Source organism: Hyperolius riggenbachi, chromosome 4 (assembly GCF_040937935.1).
Source record: "Hyperolius riggenbachi isolate aHypRig1 chromosome 4, aHypRig1.pri, whole genome shotgun sequence".
Taxonomy (NCBI): domain Eukaryota; kingdom Metazoa; phylum Chordata; class Amphibia; order Anura; family Hyperoliidae; genus Hyperolius; species Hyperolius riggenbachi.
In genome coordinates this window covers 51,733,911-51,751,082 of record NC_090649.1, presented here as the reverse complement: position 1 = coordinate 51,751,082, position 17,172 = coordinate 51,733,911, and the positions used below count along the sequence as shown (strand labels likewise).

At 47.5% G+C, this 17,172-nt stretch overlaps 1 protein-coding gene across 1 annotated transcript in view; it reads left to right on the top strand.

Moving 5' to 3' along the window:
• The window catches only part of MTMR9 (myotubularin related protein 9), a 30,061-nt gene extending 15,680 nt beyond the window's left edge, over positions 1-14,381 (top strand). Inside the window, exons 8-10 of the mRNA XM_068233228.1 lie at positions 2,465-2,532; positions 13,894-14,034; positions 14,147-14,381. Coding sequence (XP_068089329.1) covers positions 2,465-2,532; positions 13,894-14,034; positions 14,147-14,381 — 444 coding nt within the window. The remainder of the gene's footprint in view (positions 1-2,464; positions 2,533-13,893; positions 14,035-14,146) is intronic.
• Positions 14,382-17,172: the final 2,791 nt, after the last annotated feature.

The following is a 17,172-nucleotide window of genomic DNA, read 5'->3' as shown; positions in this document are numbered from 1 at the left end:
CATGCTTGGCAACGGAGGACAGCGATGGAGGCTCATTAGGATCCAGAGACTTCCATTTCTCAAAGTGGACCTGAACTCTTGCACAGGACAGAAGGAAAACTGAGAAATGCACCCTGTATGTGTTTATAGAGTTTAGCTCCTTCATTTGTGTCTAATCACAAGTTGTAATTTGATCTCTCCCCTGTGTCACATGACTGCCATGGCAGATAAGCCCATTTGAAAGCACAGGATGTTAACAATATGTCTGCTTCCATGAATCAGGAAGTAGACACACTGCAGATTTATTGCAGGGTTTGTATCAGCTGTAACAAAGAAATGATTTGTGTTTAAATATTTTTATGCTGGTGTGTATCTTGTAGAGCAGAGAGGAAGTTCTGAGTTCAGGTCCACATTAAGGTAATTATCTGTTTTTGTATACTTTAACTCCAGACTCCGCTTAAATGAAATATCACTCTAGTCGTCTGGCTATTAAATCCCACCTCCAGGCACCGCTTTTAAAAATATAATAGGTTAGTAATCCGACTGCTTCCCTTGGGAGAGAAGGCATCTGTAGCTAAAAATGCAGTTTTGAAATGTTCATTGCAGCAGAGTAAAAGGGCCTTATCTGAGGCTCTATTGATGTGGCTGCTTATGATACTTTGTTTGCATCATCAAACCCACTGTTTGGGCTCCAAGGGGGTGGGGCCAAGACTGACTCTCAGTGAAGATTGCAGTGACAGCATAGACGGTCTGTGGTGTAGGAAGTAGACATTGTTGTGGCTTCTGTATAGGATTTAGAAAAAAAAAAGTGATCAGCTAATCAGTCAGCTTCTGGATGGATAAAGGCAAGTTCTGCAACTGAAGGGCACATGGATCTTAGAAAATGTGTTCTTAGAATGGGAGCTTTACATTTAAAATGGCACTAAACTCAAAACTTCCTATCTGCTCTAAAAGATTACCCATAATAGGATAACTTTAATTGGAACAAAATGGCTTTCTTTACAATTTATGGAAATACTAAAAATAACCAACCCAGAAGTTTTAACTTGGTTTCACCTTGCAGGGAGCTTGCTGTATGGGGATAGAGATCCTGCAGTCTATTTACAGCTGCTAAGAACTAATTAGACACTTCTATCTGGCCAAACACAAAACAGAGCAGCACATTTCTTTAGCAGCTATATGTGGAATGAAAACTTTTCGTTGTGCGCTGTGCAAGAGTTTTGGTCCACTTGAAGGGAAAATTCTGCAGTACCATTTGTTGACTCTCGATTTGTAGTCATGTGACTATTAGTGCTGCTTCCCCACCTGCCACTTGTCTCTAAAGCCGCATCTACACGAGTAGATGCGGCCGCGATGCTCCTTATCAATCGAGCCGCTAACGCGGCTCGATTGATAAGATCCGACAGGACGGATCTCCGCACCGCCGATTCCCTGCTTGCTCCCTGCGAGAGGACAATGGCAGGGAATCGAGCGGAAGATAAGCGGCGCCGGCGGGGACGAGCGGGGAATCGAATGCGGCGAGCGGGGACGCGACGGGCACGCGGAAGAGGCGATCCGGTGGCTAATCGAGCCGCCGGATCGCAGCCTCATCTACCCGTGTAGATGAGGCTTAAAAGTCCCATTTTCTTGCCGAGACCATGGCTAGGACCATTTGGAGACAGAACAAAAAAGGTATACCAGACCCGAGAGGCGGAGTAGACACATAACCACAACCCTTAGAGGGCAAGTCATTGTATAATTTTTGTACACCTGTATTGGTGCAGCCCAAGTTTGTTTTTTGTGCTAATACTTTTATTTTATTGTTTTTAAAAGATCATTTGGTTTTAAAGTTGCAGCCAGACAAAATCGTCCAAAGCTTGACAGGAAGCAGAAACAGATTTTTTTTTTTTTTTTTTTTGCAACCATGGCAACAGTACTCTATTTGCAGTACCTATTGTCCATACACTCCCACCGTGCTGCGGGAGTTCTTATTGTAAGCCCCCACACAGATTTCACACTCCCATACGCCAGTCTCTGTTACAATTGCAGCCAAGGTCTATGTTTGTGCTTAAAACTACGCAAACAAACTGAGTTGACTAGATTGCAAAGTGGTACTACCCATCTCTACTCTGGCTTAGTTTCTACATAGGTACTCGGGGCTTTCCTGCAATGTGTGCCGGTTGGAACATAGTAACTGGTTTTGCTCCACCTCTGTCCACTCCGCAGAGAGTCAGAATATTAACGGTACAATTCCACGGCTGATCAATAGTTTACGATCACCGCAGCAATTGATCGGAAAAAAATCAGTCCTACCCATTAACGGATGAGTTCCCGCTAGCCAATTAAATCAGATTAATAGAATTGGTCCATTTTTCAGATCGATCTGTTCGAAACCGATCAAATTAGCAAATGGGAATTTGGCCGTTAATGGACACGACCAATCAGTTACCGTGGCGATCGGAAACTATTGATCAGCTGTGGAATTTGTCTTGGGTGCTACGTGCAGCCTAATGCTAGTGGAAACGCCTGCAGTCAAGCCAACAGCTCCACAAGCAGTAAAATGGGTGGGATCAGGTGAGGCTCCAGAGACAATAGAATAAGTAGGTTTCAGTAGCCCATTGCTCATCATGGCTAACGCAGCCACAGGTACTAAAGCTTTGACCAAACTTGTACCATGGGACTGGGTGTGCAGAGGGTAGCATCTAGTTAGGTTTGTTAGTACTAAGATTGTGGCAGAGGTAAAAGGCTGGTGTAAAGGTGGCCACACACCATACAATTTTTTAAATCTCTGTTCAATTTAAGAATTGCAATCAATTTTTCTGACTGATTGTAACAATTCAAAAATATGACCAATGTACCATACACCTATGTTCAGTTTTTCCCCAATTATGATAAAAATGATTGGAAACTCTGACAAAATTGCTAGGGTGTGTATATTAATACATTGACAATCTAACACACACCATACAATCTTTAGAAAGATTGAAGAAAAATATCTGGCATTCCCGGATAGATAAAAATTGAAGAGAACGGGAAATCCGATCGGATTTTTTCAGACGAATGAAAAAAAAGCTTGATTTTTTTTTCAGGAGATCCGATCATTTTTATCGAATTGCTGTAAAATCAGATCATTTTATTGTATCGTGTGTGGCCACCTTAACCTCTTGAGGACCGTGGGCTTTACCCCCCCCTAAAGACCAGGCTATTTTTGTTAAAAAAGGCCACTGCAGCTTTAAGGCCAAGCTGCAGGGCCGCACAACACAGCACACCAGTGATTCCTCCCCCCTTATCTCCCCACCAACAGAGCTCTCTGTTGGTGGGGTCTGATCGCCCCCATAGTGTTTGTTTATTTGTTGCAAATATTGTGCATTTTTTTTTAAATAAATGTACATTTTTTCCCCCCCTCTCTTTTCCCTCCCTCCCACCCACCCCACAGCCAGCCAATAACGGCGATCAGCTGTCATAGGCTTCTGCCTATGAGAGCCAATCGCTCTCTAGTGTCCCATGGGGACAGCCGTGTCACACGGCTGTCCCCAGTACAGCGCTGCTGAAGATCGCAGCGCTGTACAATGTAGTTAGATGGCAATTCCGTCGTCTAAAGCCGAATCTACACGATACAATTCTTTATACGATTCGATTACGATTCTATTTACGATCCGATTAAATCCGACATGTCCGATCAGGATTCAATTCGATTTGCCATTGCAAAACAATGGCAAATCGAATCGAATCCTGATTGGACATGTCTGATTTAATCGGATCGTAAATAGAATCGTATAAAGAATCGTATCGTGTAGATTGGGCTTAACAGTCTCCCGAGCGGCAACCGCCACTCGGAGACTGAAGGCAGAGCTCCGCTCCGGCCAGTAACAGGCTGCGCACGCAGAGTGCGCGCGCATCTCCTGCACTGCGAGCCCCAAGGACTTTACGCCAATTGGCGTTAGCTGGTCCTGGGGCTGCCGCCGGGGCCACGCCCATCGGCGTGACGCGGTCGGCAAGCGGTTAAGCCTATGATCACATCTAAGATCGAAATCGCTGACGGCAGCAATTTTAGAATTTATTTTTTTTTGCACGTTTTTATTTTTTTCCCCCTCCCGGCGCTCCACTGCGCGATACGATTTTGTGCAAAGCGCTTTTGCAGAGCGATTCTGTTTTTTCACTTCCTGACGTTAGTCAGGAAGTGAACTCTTTGACCCGGAAAAGAATAAATACAATGTATTCTTAAAACCGCAAACACAATCACTGCATAAAGCGATTTTTGTGAGCATTTGTCGTTTAGCGCTCCACCTATACCTTCCATTATACCTTCACCGCTCCCTCAGGTAGTCTTGTATAGTGGATTTTGAGGGCAGCATGGGGCCGGTATTGGCAGGAGAAGAGGATCTAGACCACATTAGAGGAGGGTTGGGACGCAGTAAACTGAGGCAGCCAGATTCCCTGGCCCAGAATCTCATCCAAACAAGGGAAAATGGGTTTGAAATGAAATTGCGTTTGCTGTAGTTGGGAATAACACAGGCCCATTTTAGCTGAGCTTAGAGTTAAAGAAATCCTGTAGTGGATTCAGGTATACAAGTCCACTCTTATATCCTAAAAGAGAACTGTTTACAAAGGCCCTGTTACCACTGCACATCACTCGATTCAATTTCACAAGCCCATTTCTGCTCACAGGGACACTGTATTATTAGTGCTAGCCAGACCCGGGACAAGTTCCTCCAGCACCCAAGGCTGAGACACCAAAGTGCGCCCCTCTATCCCTCCCACACCGGCCATCACACACTGATTGCTATTAGACTAAAAGGTGCCCCCAACACCTTAATCTCTACTTATCTGGCTTGCAGTCACTGCCATGTATCCCTTTTCTTATTTCTCTCTGCTTCAAACACAATAAGGGAATGATAGCCGAGTGAGTTGTGCCCTGAGACTGGAGCCTCTCTCGCCTCTGCCTGGCCCTGCTCTGGTGCTAGCAGTTGTATAAAAGACTCAAAGTGCTTGAGAGGTGCTCTCAATAGTCCACAATGAAGTGTAAAGAGTCTTGCCCAAGGGTTCCTTACTGTATTTACTTCAGCCAGGAGCCAAACCCTGGTCTTCTGTATCGGAGGTGGTGCCCTTAACCAGCACACTTTCCAGCCACTGAACACACAAAACAGCTGTTTTGTCTCTGCAGACTCATAGCTGACAGCAATGAGAAGGCAAGTGCAGCTCTAGACATGCTATATGTAGTCCACTTTTAAATAAAGTTTTTAGCTGTCTGGGTTAGAAAGAGGAACATCTTTACAGGTTAAAATACACCAACAGTACTTCTAATAAACCCTTCTCACTTTTAATATTTGATAATGGATTTGTATACATAGATGCATTTCCGTATCCCATTAGACCTTTGTACAGCCGGGTTTTGAAGTGTAGCTACTGCTGTACAGGGTGGTAGTTGCCATTGTGTGAATGTGATCAGTGCTTATGAGAATGCAGGTTTTCTCATCACTGCAAGGAAGTGACCTCACAGAGGAACTGCTGCATTCTCTTGTGTACTTTTCCAGCTTGCAAATTGATTTCCTTTTGCTGTTACAGGTGCACTTTAAAAGACCAGTAAACCTAAAAAAAATTAAGATTCCTTTTATGCTACTTCTACCATTTCCATTTCTATGTGAGGGTCCTCAGATCTGCACCATTCTCAGCATAGAGGATTGACTGAATGTTCTGCTTACAATGCAAAGAATTTACTGTATACAGTGTGCATTGGATATTATCATAAATTGTATGAATAGATTCTAACACTTGTGACCAACTTGAAATTTACAGGCCTATGTGAATTTTTTTTTTCCTACTGAAAGCCCACGTTAAGAACTTTATTCACTATATTTTGCTTGTAAATGTGCTGAAAGGTGATTTTTATCAATTAGGTGATAAATAAGTCATGTATGAGAAGTTTTGTGGATAGAGCACATTGTCTATCGTTTCCTTGAAATGAAAGAAATGGTCAATCGGTGTGATTTTGTTTATGGATACGATTGCAAATACAATGGTAAGATGGATTCATTAATGCTGTGGATCAATGAAATACAATCTTTTCTATCTGAAACTTAAAACTTAACTCGAAAATATGATTGTTGACTAAAATTGCACCGTTAAAGCAGTAGGATCAGCCATACTATGCCAGGGAACAAAACACACATATAAGCAGATAAATACTTTATCTGCTTACATAACACATGTATTGTACTATCCACGTTTTGATTTCAGTGAATATTACATAGTAAATGAAGAGAGTTCTGTTCCTGGTGGGAACCATGTCTTTTAACCGCAGTTTAGGCTAAATCCTGATGTCATTTCTGCCCTTTACTTTTTCTTTTCTCCTCCAATCGCTCAGTCACTTCAGCCTTGCTTGTAAACACAAGTGATCAGAGGATCGTGTTTCAGATAAGCAGCTAGGAAGGGAAATACATGGAAGATGAGGGATATATTATAGATAAAAAGAACACCCAGCATTCAACTGTTTGGCACTGACTACTAAAGGGCCAGTGCTCCTAAAGTATGTGATAACTCCAAATCATAACAGCAGAAAAAGTTTTCAAAGTTTTGAGTGCAGGATTAGCATCTTTATCACCTAATACACTCAGACTAGTTGCTGTTGAAATTTGATTTTTATGGTAATAATATCGCTTTAATGGGAACCTTAAAGCAAACTTAAAGTAAAATAAAAAAAACCTACCTATTTAGAGGGAAGGCTCTGGGTTCTATAGAGTCTTCCTGCTCCTCTCCCGGTGCCCTCGTTCCAGCGCTTTCACACTCTTTCCATTTTGCCCCCTCAGCAGGCTTCAGAAGTCTTTGGGAGCCCGAATGCTGGACTGAAGTTGTTTCTTTAGTTTTACCACCAGGTGGCGATGTTACACCACTTCTAGCACTCCTATCTGAAGCATCAGACTTTTGTAAAACTGTTAATTTGCACTGAGATGTAATGCATTCCCGTCTCTAGCTGTATGTTCTGTGATTGCTCTATGTATGTAAATGTAAAATGTTTATAAAGTGATTCTACAGGGATAACGACTGTTTCTTCTGTACTCTTCACACAACACCTTCTTGTCTGGGAGGGAGAGGCATTGTCCTGATAGTTGAATACAGTAAAGGGGCCCATACACTTACCGATTTTCCTGCCGATACACAGCCGATTCGATCACTGTGATCGAATCGGCTGTGAAATTGTCACGCAAACGCTGACTGAACGATCCATTTCCGTCCGAAATCGATCGTTCCTGTCTATGCGGAAGATTTCGCTCGATCGGTGGCGGGTCGCGAGTTAGTCGATAGCGGCGTTCGGACGACCGACGCTAGCAGTAATACATTACCTGTTCCGCTGGCGTGAGTCCCTGCTCTCTCCACTGCTCCGTCTCTGCGCTGGGCTCCGAGTCCAGCAGGCTTCACTTCTTCCTGCCCCGGCAGGAAGTTTAAACAGCAGAGCGCCCTCTACTGTTTAAACTTCCCCTGGCAGGAAGTAGAGTGAAGCTGGAGGAGCGGAGACCGGGGGACTCGCGCTGGCCGGAGCAGGTAATGTATAGGGGGGGGGGGTTGTGGCAGCTCCACAGATGGCGAATCGGTTTCATGCTGAAATCGATTCACAATCTGTTTGCAGTAAAGGCAGCCATACGATCCCTCTCTGATCAGATAGGGATCTATCTGTTTAATGATCTGATGGCAAATTGACCAGTGTATGGCTACCTTTATGCTTTTATGAGTTCCAGTTAGAAATGTAGGGAGAGGGAGGTGAAAGATGACACTATTTGCTTTTAAACAATGCATTTTGCCTGGCTGTACTGCTAATCATCTGCCTCTTAATACTTGAAGCCATAGCCCCTGAACAAGCATGCAGATCAGATGTCTATGACAAATTAGCTGCATGCTTGTTTCAGGTGTGTGATGTAGAGCAGACTACTAACCAGAAAGATCGGCAGCACTGCCAGGCAACTGGTATAGTTTAAAAATAAGTATGGCAGCATCTATAGGTCCCACACCTCGGGTTCCTTTTAACGGCGCTGGGGCCGCCCACTGTATAAACTGCTTCTACAAATAGAAAGGCAAGTGTGTGTGTGTGTGTGGGGGGGGGGGGGGTAGTGTAGGGTTATGCAACCAGTAGATGGCGACGGTTAGGGTTAGGCATCGTGGGGTGTTGGGCATTGGTGGGAGGATGGATGGGGTTGGTTAGGGTTAGGCATCAGGATGTGGGCTAGTCAGGTTTAGACACTGGTGGCGGGGGGGCATGTTAGCATAGGTTTAGGCATAGGGGTGGATGGGTTGGGTTAGGGTTGAGCATCACTAGAGGGGTTGGTTAGGGTTAGGCATCGGTGGGGGGGCGGTTAGGGTTGGGCATCGGATTGGGGGGGGGGGGGGGGAGGGTTCTGTTAGGGTTAGGTATCACTTGGGCATGGGGGGGGGGTTAAGGTTAGGCTTTGGGGGGGGGTTGGCTAAGGTTAGGCATTGGGGGGGTTGGACAAGGTTGGGCATCGGGATGGGGGGTAGTCAGGGATAGATACCAGTGGGGGGGGGGGATCAGTTAGGTATTGGTGAAGGGGGGGGGGGGGGTTGGTTAGGCTTTGGTGGGGGGGGTGATGGTTAGGCATCAATAGAGGGAGAGCTTGTGTGAGAATCAGGTTTAGCGACAGTACCGATATTTTACCACTGCCCAGAATTACCACTGCCCAATAGTAGAATATCTGTAATTTTACTGATAAAGTACTAGCAGCTATTTTGCATGTAGCTTCTTCTCATTCGCTTTTGTTTTCAGAATGTAACTTGTATGGGAATGTACGGTGGTCTGTGACATCACTGTGGGGAGGGGCTGGCAACAGAGATTGGTGTCACCTTCCCTTCCTTCTGTATTCCCCTGCAGATCATGTGATATGATCACGTGACTGGGCTGTATAAGTGGCCATACACAAGTGACATCAGTCCAGTTATACAGACTCTTGTGCACCCCCCAGTCGGACATCGATAGGTTTTAATTGCCTGTAATTGATGATCACTAATATGGATATGCACAATAAAGTGTTTTTTGTGTAGTGTTTGACAAAAGCGAGGCCTACATTGAATTCATTTCCATTGTATTTAAAATCAACACAATGCACATTGTCTGGCTCTCGTAGTAATCCTCTGCCTCTGTCAATCCAATCAGAGATGGATGTATCTGTTGGTCGATCTGATGGCAATCCACAAGTGTATAGCAGCCTTTATTCTGGGAGTACACCATACAATTTTCTGTAATGCGGGGGATACACGGTACGTTTCTGTACCGTGTATCGAGCAGCTGATCCGGCCAGCTGATATTCAGCTGGTCCGATCAAGCTACTCGACCCCCCCCTGCTCGATCCCCGACGGCGGACAATGGCAGGGAATCGAGCAGCTGATAAGGAGTGCCGGCGGGGACGAGCGGTAATCGATCCGCACGGGCGGACGCGGCGGGAGTCAATCCGTCGGCTAATCGGCTGCCGGATCGATCTGTGTATTCCCAGCATTAGATTATTCTGTTGATTAGATTATTTTCTGTAGAGACTGGTGATTATCTCTGGTGCATTGTCTTCTGTTTATCTCCTGCTGAGTAGAACAATGCTTACTTAATTGCTCGGCAGATAGATGGTTAGATAGATACATTTCCAACATGTTGAACTTTATCTATCTGGCAGGCAAATCTAATGCTGGGCATACACGGGTCGATCCGGCGGCCGATTAGCCGCTGGATCGACCCCCGCCGCGTCACCGCTGGTCCGCGTGGATCGATTCCTGCTCTATCTGGCAGGTCATCGGACTAAACTCCGTGTATGCCCAGCATAACAGAAAATTGTATGGTATATTCCCAGCATAAAGGCTACTATACACTTGTGGATTGCCAGCAGATCGACCAACAGATACATCCATCTCTGATTGAATCTGATCAGAGAGGGATCTTTTGGCTGCCCATTGCACTGCACACAGATTTTGAATCGATTTCAGCATGAAATGATTGGACAGGAAGTGAAGAAGAGACAGCTCAGACCCGGGAACTTGCACCAGCCGGACAGGTGAGATTATTGCTGCGTCGGTCGCCACCGAATCGAACGCCGCTAACGGCGCACTCCCGACCCGCTGTCGATCTAGCAAAAAATTTCCGCCTGGACAGATTGAATTGACAGATTTTGGATGGAAATCGGTTGATCAGTCAACATTTATGTTAACGATTTTACAGCAAATTCGATCACATCGATAGAATCTGCAGTGTATTGACGGGAAATGGACGTAGTGTATGGGTACCTTAATGCTTTTAGCCATAGACCCTGAACGAGCATATGCAGATCAGATGTTTCTGACTGGATTAGCTGCATGCTTGTTTCTGGTGTGATTTGGACACTGATACAGCCAAACTAGTATAGTTTTACACGAAATAAAAATGGCAGCCTCCATATGCCTCAAACAGGTTCCCTTTAACCCCCTTGGCGGTATGAAAAATACCGCCAGGGGGAAGCGCAACAGTTTTTTTTTAATTTTTTTTTTTTTTTTTTTTATCATGTAGCGAGCCGAGGGCTCGCTACATGATAGCCGCTGCTCAGCGGCATCCCCCCAGCCCCGCCGATCGCCTCCGGCGATAGGCGATCAGGAAATCCCGTTCAAAGAACGGGATTTCCTGGAGGGCTTCCCCCGTCGCCATGGCGACGGGGCGGGATGACGTCACCGACGTCGGGACGTCATTGGGAGTCCCGATCCACCCCTCGGCGCTGCCTGGCACTGATTGGCCAGGCAGCGCTCGGGGTCTGGGGGGGGGGGGGGGCCGCGCGCCGCACCGGATAGCGGCGATCGGGCACGCGGCGGCGGCGATCGGGGTGCTGGCGCAGCTAGCACTTTGCTAGCTGCGTCCAGCAAAAAAAAAATTAAGTAAATCGGCCCAGCAGGGCCTGAGCGGCACCCTCCGGCGGCTTACCCCGTGTCACACACGGGGTTACCGCCAAGGAGGTTAACAAAGGTTGTACACGTTAGGAAGCTAGTAACCTTGTTGATTTGACCTGAAAAAGTCATACCCAACTGCACGTTTTCAATTGAACAGCAGTATTTTTGTGGAAAGCAACTTTCAGACTTTAATGCTGGGCATACACAGGTCATTTTTTTGTTATCAATCGAGCCGTTGATGGCTCGATTGATAATATCTGACATGTCCGATCACTGCGCGGATCGATTCCGCGCTTGATACCGCTGGCGGACAATAGCGGGGAATCGAGCAGAAGATAAGAGAAGCGCCCGCGGGGACGAGTGGAGATAGATGCAGGCGCACGCAGGGACGAGGGGGAATCGATCCAGGCGCACGCAGGGACGAGGGAATCGATCCAGGTGCACGTGGGGACGAGGGGGAATCGATCCAGGCGCACGCAGGGACGAGGGAATCGATCCAGGTGCACGTGGGGACGAGGGGGAATCGATCCAGGCGCACGCGGGGATGAGCGAGAATCGATCCAGGTGCACGCGGGGACGAGCGGGAGTCGATCCGGCGGCTAATTAACCACCCTGGCGTTCTGATAAGATCGCCAGGGCGGCTGCGGGGTTTTTTTTTTTTAAATAAAAAAAAAACTATTCCATGCAGCCAACTGAAAGTTGGCTGCATGAAAGCCCACTAGAGGGCGCTCCGGATGCGTTCTTCTGATCGCCTCCGGCAGCCAGAAGTAACACGGAAGGCCGCAATGAGCGGCCTTCCGTGTTTCGCTTACCTCGTCGCCATGGCGACGAGCGGAGTGACGTCAGCCGCCTCCGATCCAGCCCTTAGCGCTGGCCGGAACTGTTTGTTCCGGCTACGCTGGGCTCGGGCGGCTGGGGGGACCCTCTTTCGCCGCTGCACGCGGCGGATCGCCGCGCTGCGGCGGCGATCAGGTAGCACACGCGGCTGGCAAAGTGCCAGCTGCGTGTGCTGCTTTTTATTTCATTAAAATCGGCCCAGCAGGGCCTGAGCGGCGACCTCCAGACCGCTCAGGTGGTTAAGCCACAGAAACGTATCATGTATGTCCAGCATTAGGGCTGGTGCACACCAAGAGCGGATTTTGAGCGTTTATAAAACCACTTGCGAGTTGAAAAGCGCTTGGCTAATGTATTTGAATAGGATGGAGCACACCAGAGCGGTTCATTTTTTCCCCAAACGCAAACTCTGGTCCAGCAGCATTTTTGCTGATTTCTGAGGCGATTCAGCCTCAATGTAAAGTATAGGACAGTGGTAAACCACTCTGAAAAGCGCAAGAACAGAGCGATTTTTCAAGCGTTTTTGTTACAGAAGCTGTTCAGTTACAGCGGTACTGTAACAAAATATAAAAAAGCTACACCAAAACGCTAAGCATGTTTAAAAAAATTGCTCCAATCATGCCTAGAATTGCTCTGAAAAACTGCTTAAAAAACAGCTCGTGTTCGCAGATACGCTAGCGGTTTTTGGTGTGCACTGGCTCTAAATGTTTGTCCCATAGTGACCACTCCAGGCTGCTGTTATTCTCTGTCTCCCCCCCACACCCCCACCCCCAGTTGTGTATTTACAGCTGATCCTGTGAACTAGACTTGCTCTAATACATTAATCCAGCGACTCGCACATAAAACGCTTGCTTTTGAAGGTACGCAGTGAAGTGTAAAACACGAGGGCAGCTCACTTGCTGTCCACACATGCCTGATGCAATCCTCCCGACGTGTTACAGTATGGTGTACTCCTATACCATAAATACATTTACCCCACAGGTCAGATGGATGGGTCATCTGCATATCTAGCGAGGTCACGGCCACATCACAATACGAAGTACATCTCACAATGTTACCTCTTTTCTAACCCAATGCTCTTCCCTTAAACTGTACTTGAGACATAAAAGTTGTAGCCAGGGGCGTTTCTAGGTTCCTGGGAGATCCTGGGCACCAAAAGGGAATGATTGTGTGGTGTGTGTAGCGTGCTGAGGCAAAAAAAAATGGGCGTGGTCATAGGTGGGGTCAAATGTACATGAACATAGCAGTGGCGTAACATAAATATATTTAATAGGTAGTATTTCACATAAATAAGCCCCTCACCTGGCTTCTGTCTTGTCTTCGGCTGGCTGGCCTGTATGCTGTACTCAGCTGGCGCTTATGCTGGGCTGCCTGGCTGGTGGTTATGCTATGCTATGCTATGCTGTGGTGGCCTGGCTGGTGATGATGCTGTGCCGGCCTGGCTGACGGTGATGCTGTGCCAGCTTGGCTAGCAGTGATGTTGAGCCGGCCTGGCCTTGCTAGGTGACTTTCTGGGGGCTTTGCTGGGCTAGGCAATTTGCTGCGGGCATTTTGGGGGGCTTTGCTGGGCTGGGGGGCTTTACTAGGCTTTGCTTGGCGGTATGCTTTGCTGGGCTGGGACCAGGAGGCTTTACTAGGCTGGGGGGTTTGTTTTGCTGGGGGTTGTGCTTTGCTGGGCTGGGGCCCTGGGGCTTTGCTTGGCTGTAGGTAGCTAGGTGCCCCCAGTATAGATTAGATAGGTAGGTAGGTGCCTCCAGTATAGGTTAGTTAGGTAGGTGCCCCCAGTGTAGGTTAGATAGGTAGCTTCCCCCAGTATAGATTAGATAGGTAGCTTCCCCTAGTATAGATTAGATAAGTAGCTTCCCCCAGTATAGGTTAGATAGGTAGGTTCCCCCCAGTATAGATTAGATAGGTAGGTAGCTTCCCTCGGTATAGATTAGATAGGTAGCTTCCCCCAGTGTAGGTTAGATAGGTAGCTTCCTCCAGTGTAGGTTGATAGGTAGGTTCCCCCAAGTATAGATTACATAGGTAGCTTCCTGAAGTGTAGGTTAGATAGGTAGCTTCCCCCCAGTATAGATTAGATAGGTAGATTCCCCAGTATAGATTAGATCGGCGGGGGGAGCGGGTAGTTAAAAACTCACCTACCGTTCAGTTCAGATGCAGCACAGTCTCTGTCTTCTGCCGACTTCCTCCCACCAGTGACCGTCGCCTTGGTTACAGCGGCCCTTGTGATGATATCGGTCACATCGTCACAGGGGGCGCTGTAACCAAGGTGACAGGCGCTGGTGGGAGGAAGTTGGAAGAAGACGGAGACTATGCTGCGTCTGATCGGAACGGAAGGTGAATTTTGAATTGCCCGCTCCCCCCGCAGGTTCGTCGGTGGTGCCTCAGATCAAAGGCCCTAGCAACCCCGCTGGTTGTAGCATTTACACTTACCTGGGTCTTCCTCCAGCCCCATGTACTCTTTGGGCTCTCTCGCCATCCTCTTGGGTGGCTCAGTTCTTCTCCGTTCTTCCACAATCCCAGACACACTTGATGATGTTGAGATCAGGGCTCTGTGGGGGCCACACCATCACTTACAGAACTTCTTCTTTATGCTGAAGATAGTTCTTAATGACTTTGAGTGTATGTTTGCGGTCGTTGTCCTGCTGCAGAATACATTTGGGCCAAATCATACGTCTCCATGATGGTATTGCATGATGGGTAAGTAGCTACCTGTATTTCTCAGCATTGAGAAGACCATTAATACTGACCAAATCTCCAACTCCATTTGCCGAAATGCAGCCCCAAACGTTCAAGGAACATCCACCATGCTTCACTGTTGCCTGCAGACACTCTTTATTGCTCTCCAGCCCTTCAACGCACAAACTGCCTTCTGCTACAGCCAAATATTGCAACCCCTATGGTATTGCTTTGGGTGTTGTATGGTCTGTTTAGGGTGTCTGCTTTCCTTGGTGAAGGGGCCATTTGATTTCAACCCCTTTGGCGGTATGATTCTTTCTGGATTTTAGGGTCTAAAAGCGGTGCAATTTTTTTTGCAAGCTTTTAGACCCTAAAACTGTGAAAAAAAATCATGCTGCGAGGGAGATCTGCGCAACCCCAACAATCCCTCACCTCCCTGGTATTCCAGCGCTGCAGTTTTCCCTCCATCCTCCGGGTGGCACTGTAACCTTGTAGTGAGATTGCCGTCTGTCATGATGACGGATGGCGATCTCACCAGGGGCATACAGAGCCTCCGTGGAAAGGAAGAGGAATGGTGGCCGACATTGGGATCCTCCGGGAGGTGAGTGAAAATGCCTGCTGCGCGCATTGCTCTCCTACCACGAGTCGCGCACAGGGATACCGCTCCTGGCTTGTTTTTTCCACCCCGAGCTGGACTCGTGATAACCATTAAGGAGGTTAAATAACATCTGAAGTGAGAGGGATATGGAGTCTGCCATATTTATTTCCCTTTAAACAATACCAGTTGCCTGGCGTCCTGCTAATCTCTTTGCAATAGAGTCTGAATCACACATCTGAAAAAAATCCAGTCACACAAGCATCTGCATGCTTGTTCAGGGTCTATGGCTATATGTATTATAGGCAGAGGATGAGCAGGACTACCAGGCAATGTGCTTTGTTGAAAAGGAAATAAATATGTCAGGGCACGTGTGCTTTAATTAACCTCCTTGGCGGTAACCCCGTGTGTGACACGGGGTAAGCCGCCGGAGGGTGCCGCTCAGGCCCTGCTGGGCCGATTTACATAATTTTTTTTTTCAAACGCACTTCGCTAGCTGCGTGTTTGGTCTGATCGCCGCCGCCGCCGCCGCGATACAGCCCCCCCCCGCATACCCCTTGCGCAGCCTGGCCAATCGCCGCCAGGCTGCGCTATGGGGTGGATCGGGACTCCATGTGACGTCACGACGTTGATGACGTCACTCCGTTCGCCGCCATGGCGACGGGGAAGCCCTTAACGAAATCCCGTTCAGAACGGGATTTCCTTGTGGGCAAGCGGCGCCGGCGGCGATCGGAAAATACGGGGGGAAAAAAACCCTCCCGCGGCCACGCAGCCGTGGGAATTATACCGCCAGGGAGGTTAAAGGATACCAGGGGTGGAGAAAATACTGAAAACGGGGGGAGCAGACATGTATTAGATGCAGTCCTCATGACCACCGCTCTTCCTGTTCTCCTCCATTCCCCTCCTTTTTACCGAAATCCTCCGCCACGGCTCAGCCCAGGTTGCCGGAGTCAGGCGAATTATGTCATCATGCCTTCATGCGCACCTGCAGAGTGCTCTTGTCCACGCTGCCTGCACACTGCCGCCTGACTCTGGCGACCTGGGCTTAGGCATGGCAAAAGATTTTGGTAAAAAGGAGGGGGATGGAGGAGAACGGGGGTAGCGGTGGGCATGAGGACTGCACCTAATACATATCCTTTAAGCCAATAGCATGATGCCATATTTCACATTGCAGCAGTTTATATTGTGTTCTAGTAACAGGAATTGTGGATTCAGATAACACTAGAAGTGGTATAAGCTGGATCTGTCAGTATTTCAGAGATTATCCAGGAGCTGTATGATGTGTGCAGACTTGCTGAGCTTCCCATGGTGACTGTAATAACATACACTGTGCCTATAGAGAGGGAGGATGTCTATAGCTCCTCCTTGTAGACAAGAAACCAGAAATTACGGCTATTCTAAGGAGTAATAGTTTACTTCCTGTAGTAAATGTTACCTGGGTATTATTTTTATTGCGTGCCAACATATTCAGTAGCGCTGTACAACATGTACAACCTACAACGATGGGGAGCATAGATACATGAGCTGTTCAACATACTATACAATCGGGACAACCAATGACACAAGTACCGATGCACACAACTGATGTGTAGTTTGAACATCACCAATACTGATACATGTTCATTTGATAAATTGCACAATGGGGAGGTCTCTGCCCTTGTGAGCTTACAATCCAGAGGGTAGTGGGGTGGAGACGCTGGGGGAGTAGACACTGGGGTTAGCAGATGAGGCAGTGAGCTTTAATTTCTAGCTATAGCAAATTATAAGCTTGTCTGAAAAGGCGTGTCTTGAGGGTACATTTGAACATTTACAGGCTTGGATGGATAGGCTGTGGTGGAGAGTTCCAAAGTAGAGGTGACACTCATGAGAAATCCTGGATGGGTTAGTGAGAAGAGTTGACCAAACTGGACGACAAGAGGGTCTCTTGGGCAGAGCGAAGGTTCCAGGATGGATGACATCTGGAGATTAATAAGAAAATGTATGGAGGGGATAGCCTTTGTAGAACTTTGTATGATCGTGTTAGGAGTTTGAACTGCATCCTTTGGGTGTTTGGTAGTCAATGGAGGGAATGGCAGAGAGGGGCAACATCAGAGGAGCGGAAAGAGAGGCGGGTGAGACAAGCAGCAGAGTGCAGTGGGGTACTGGAGAGGTGTCAGTCTGTTTTTTGGTAGGCCACAGAGCAGGGTATTACTGTAATCAAG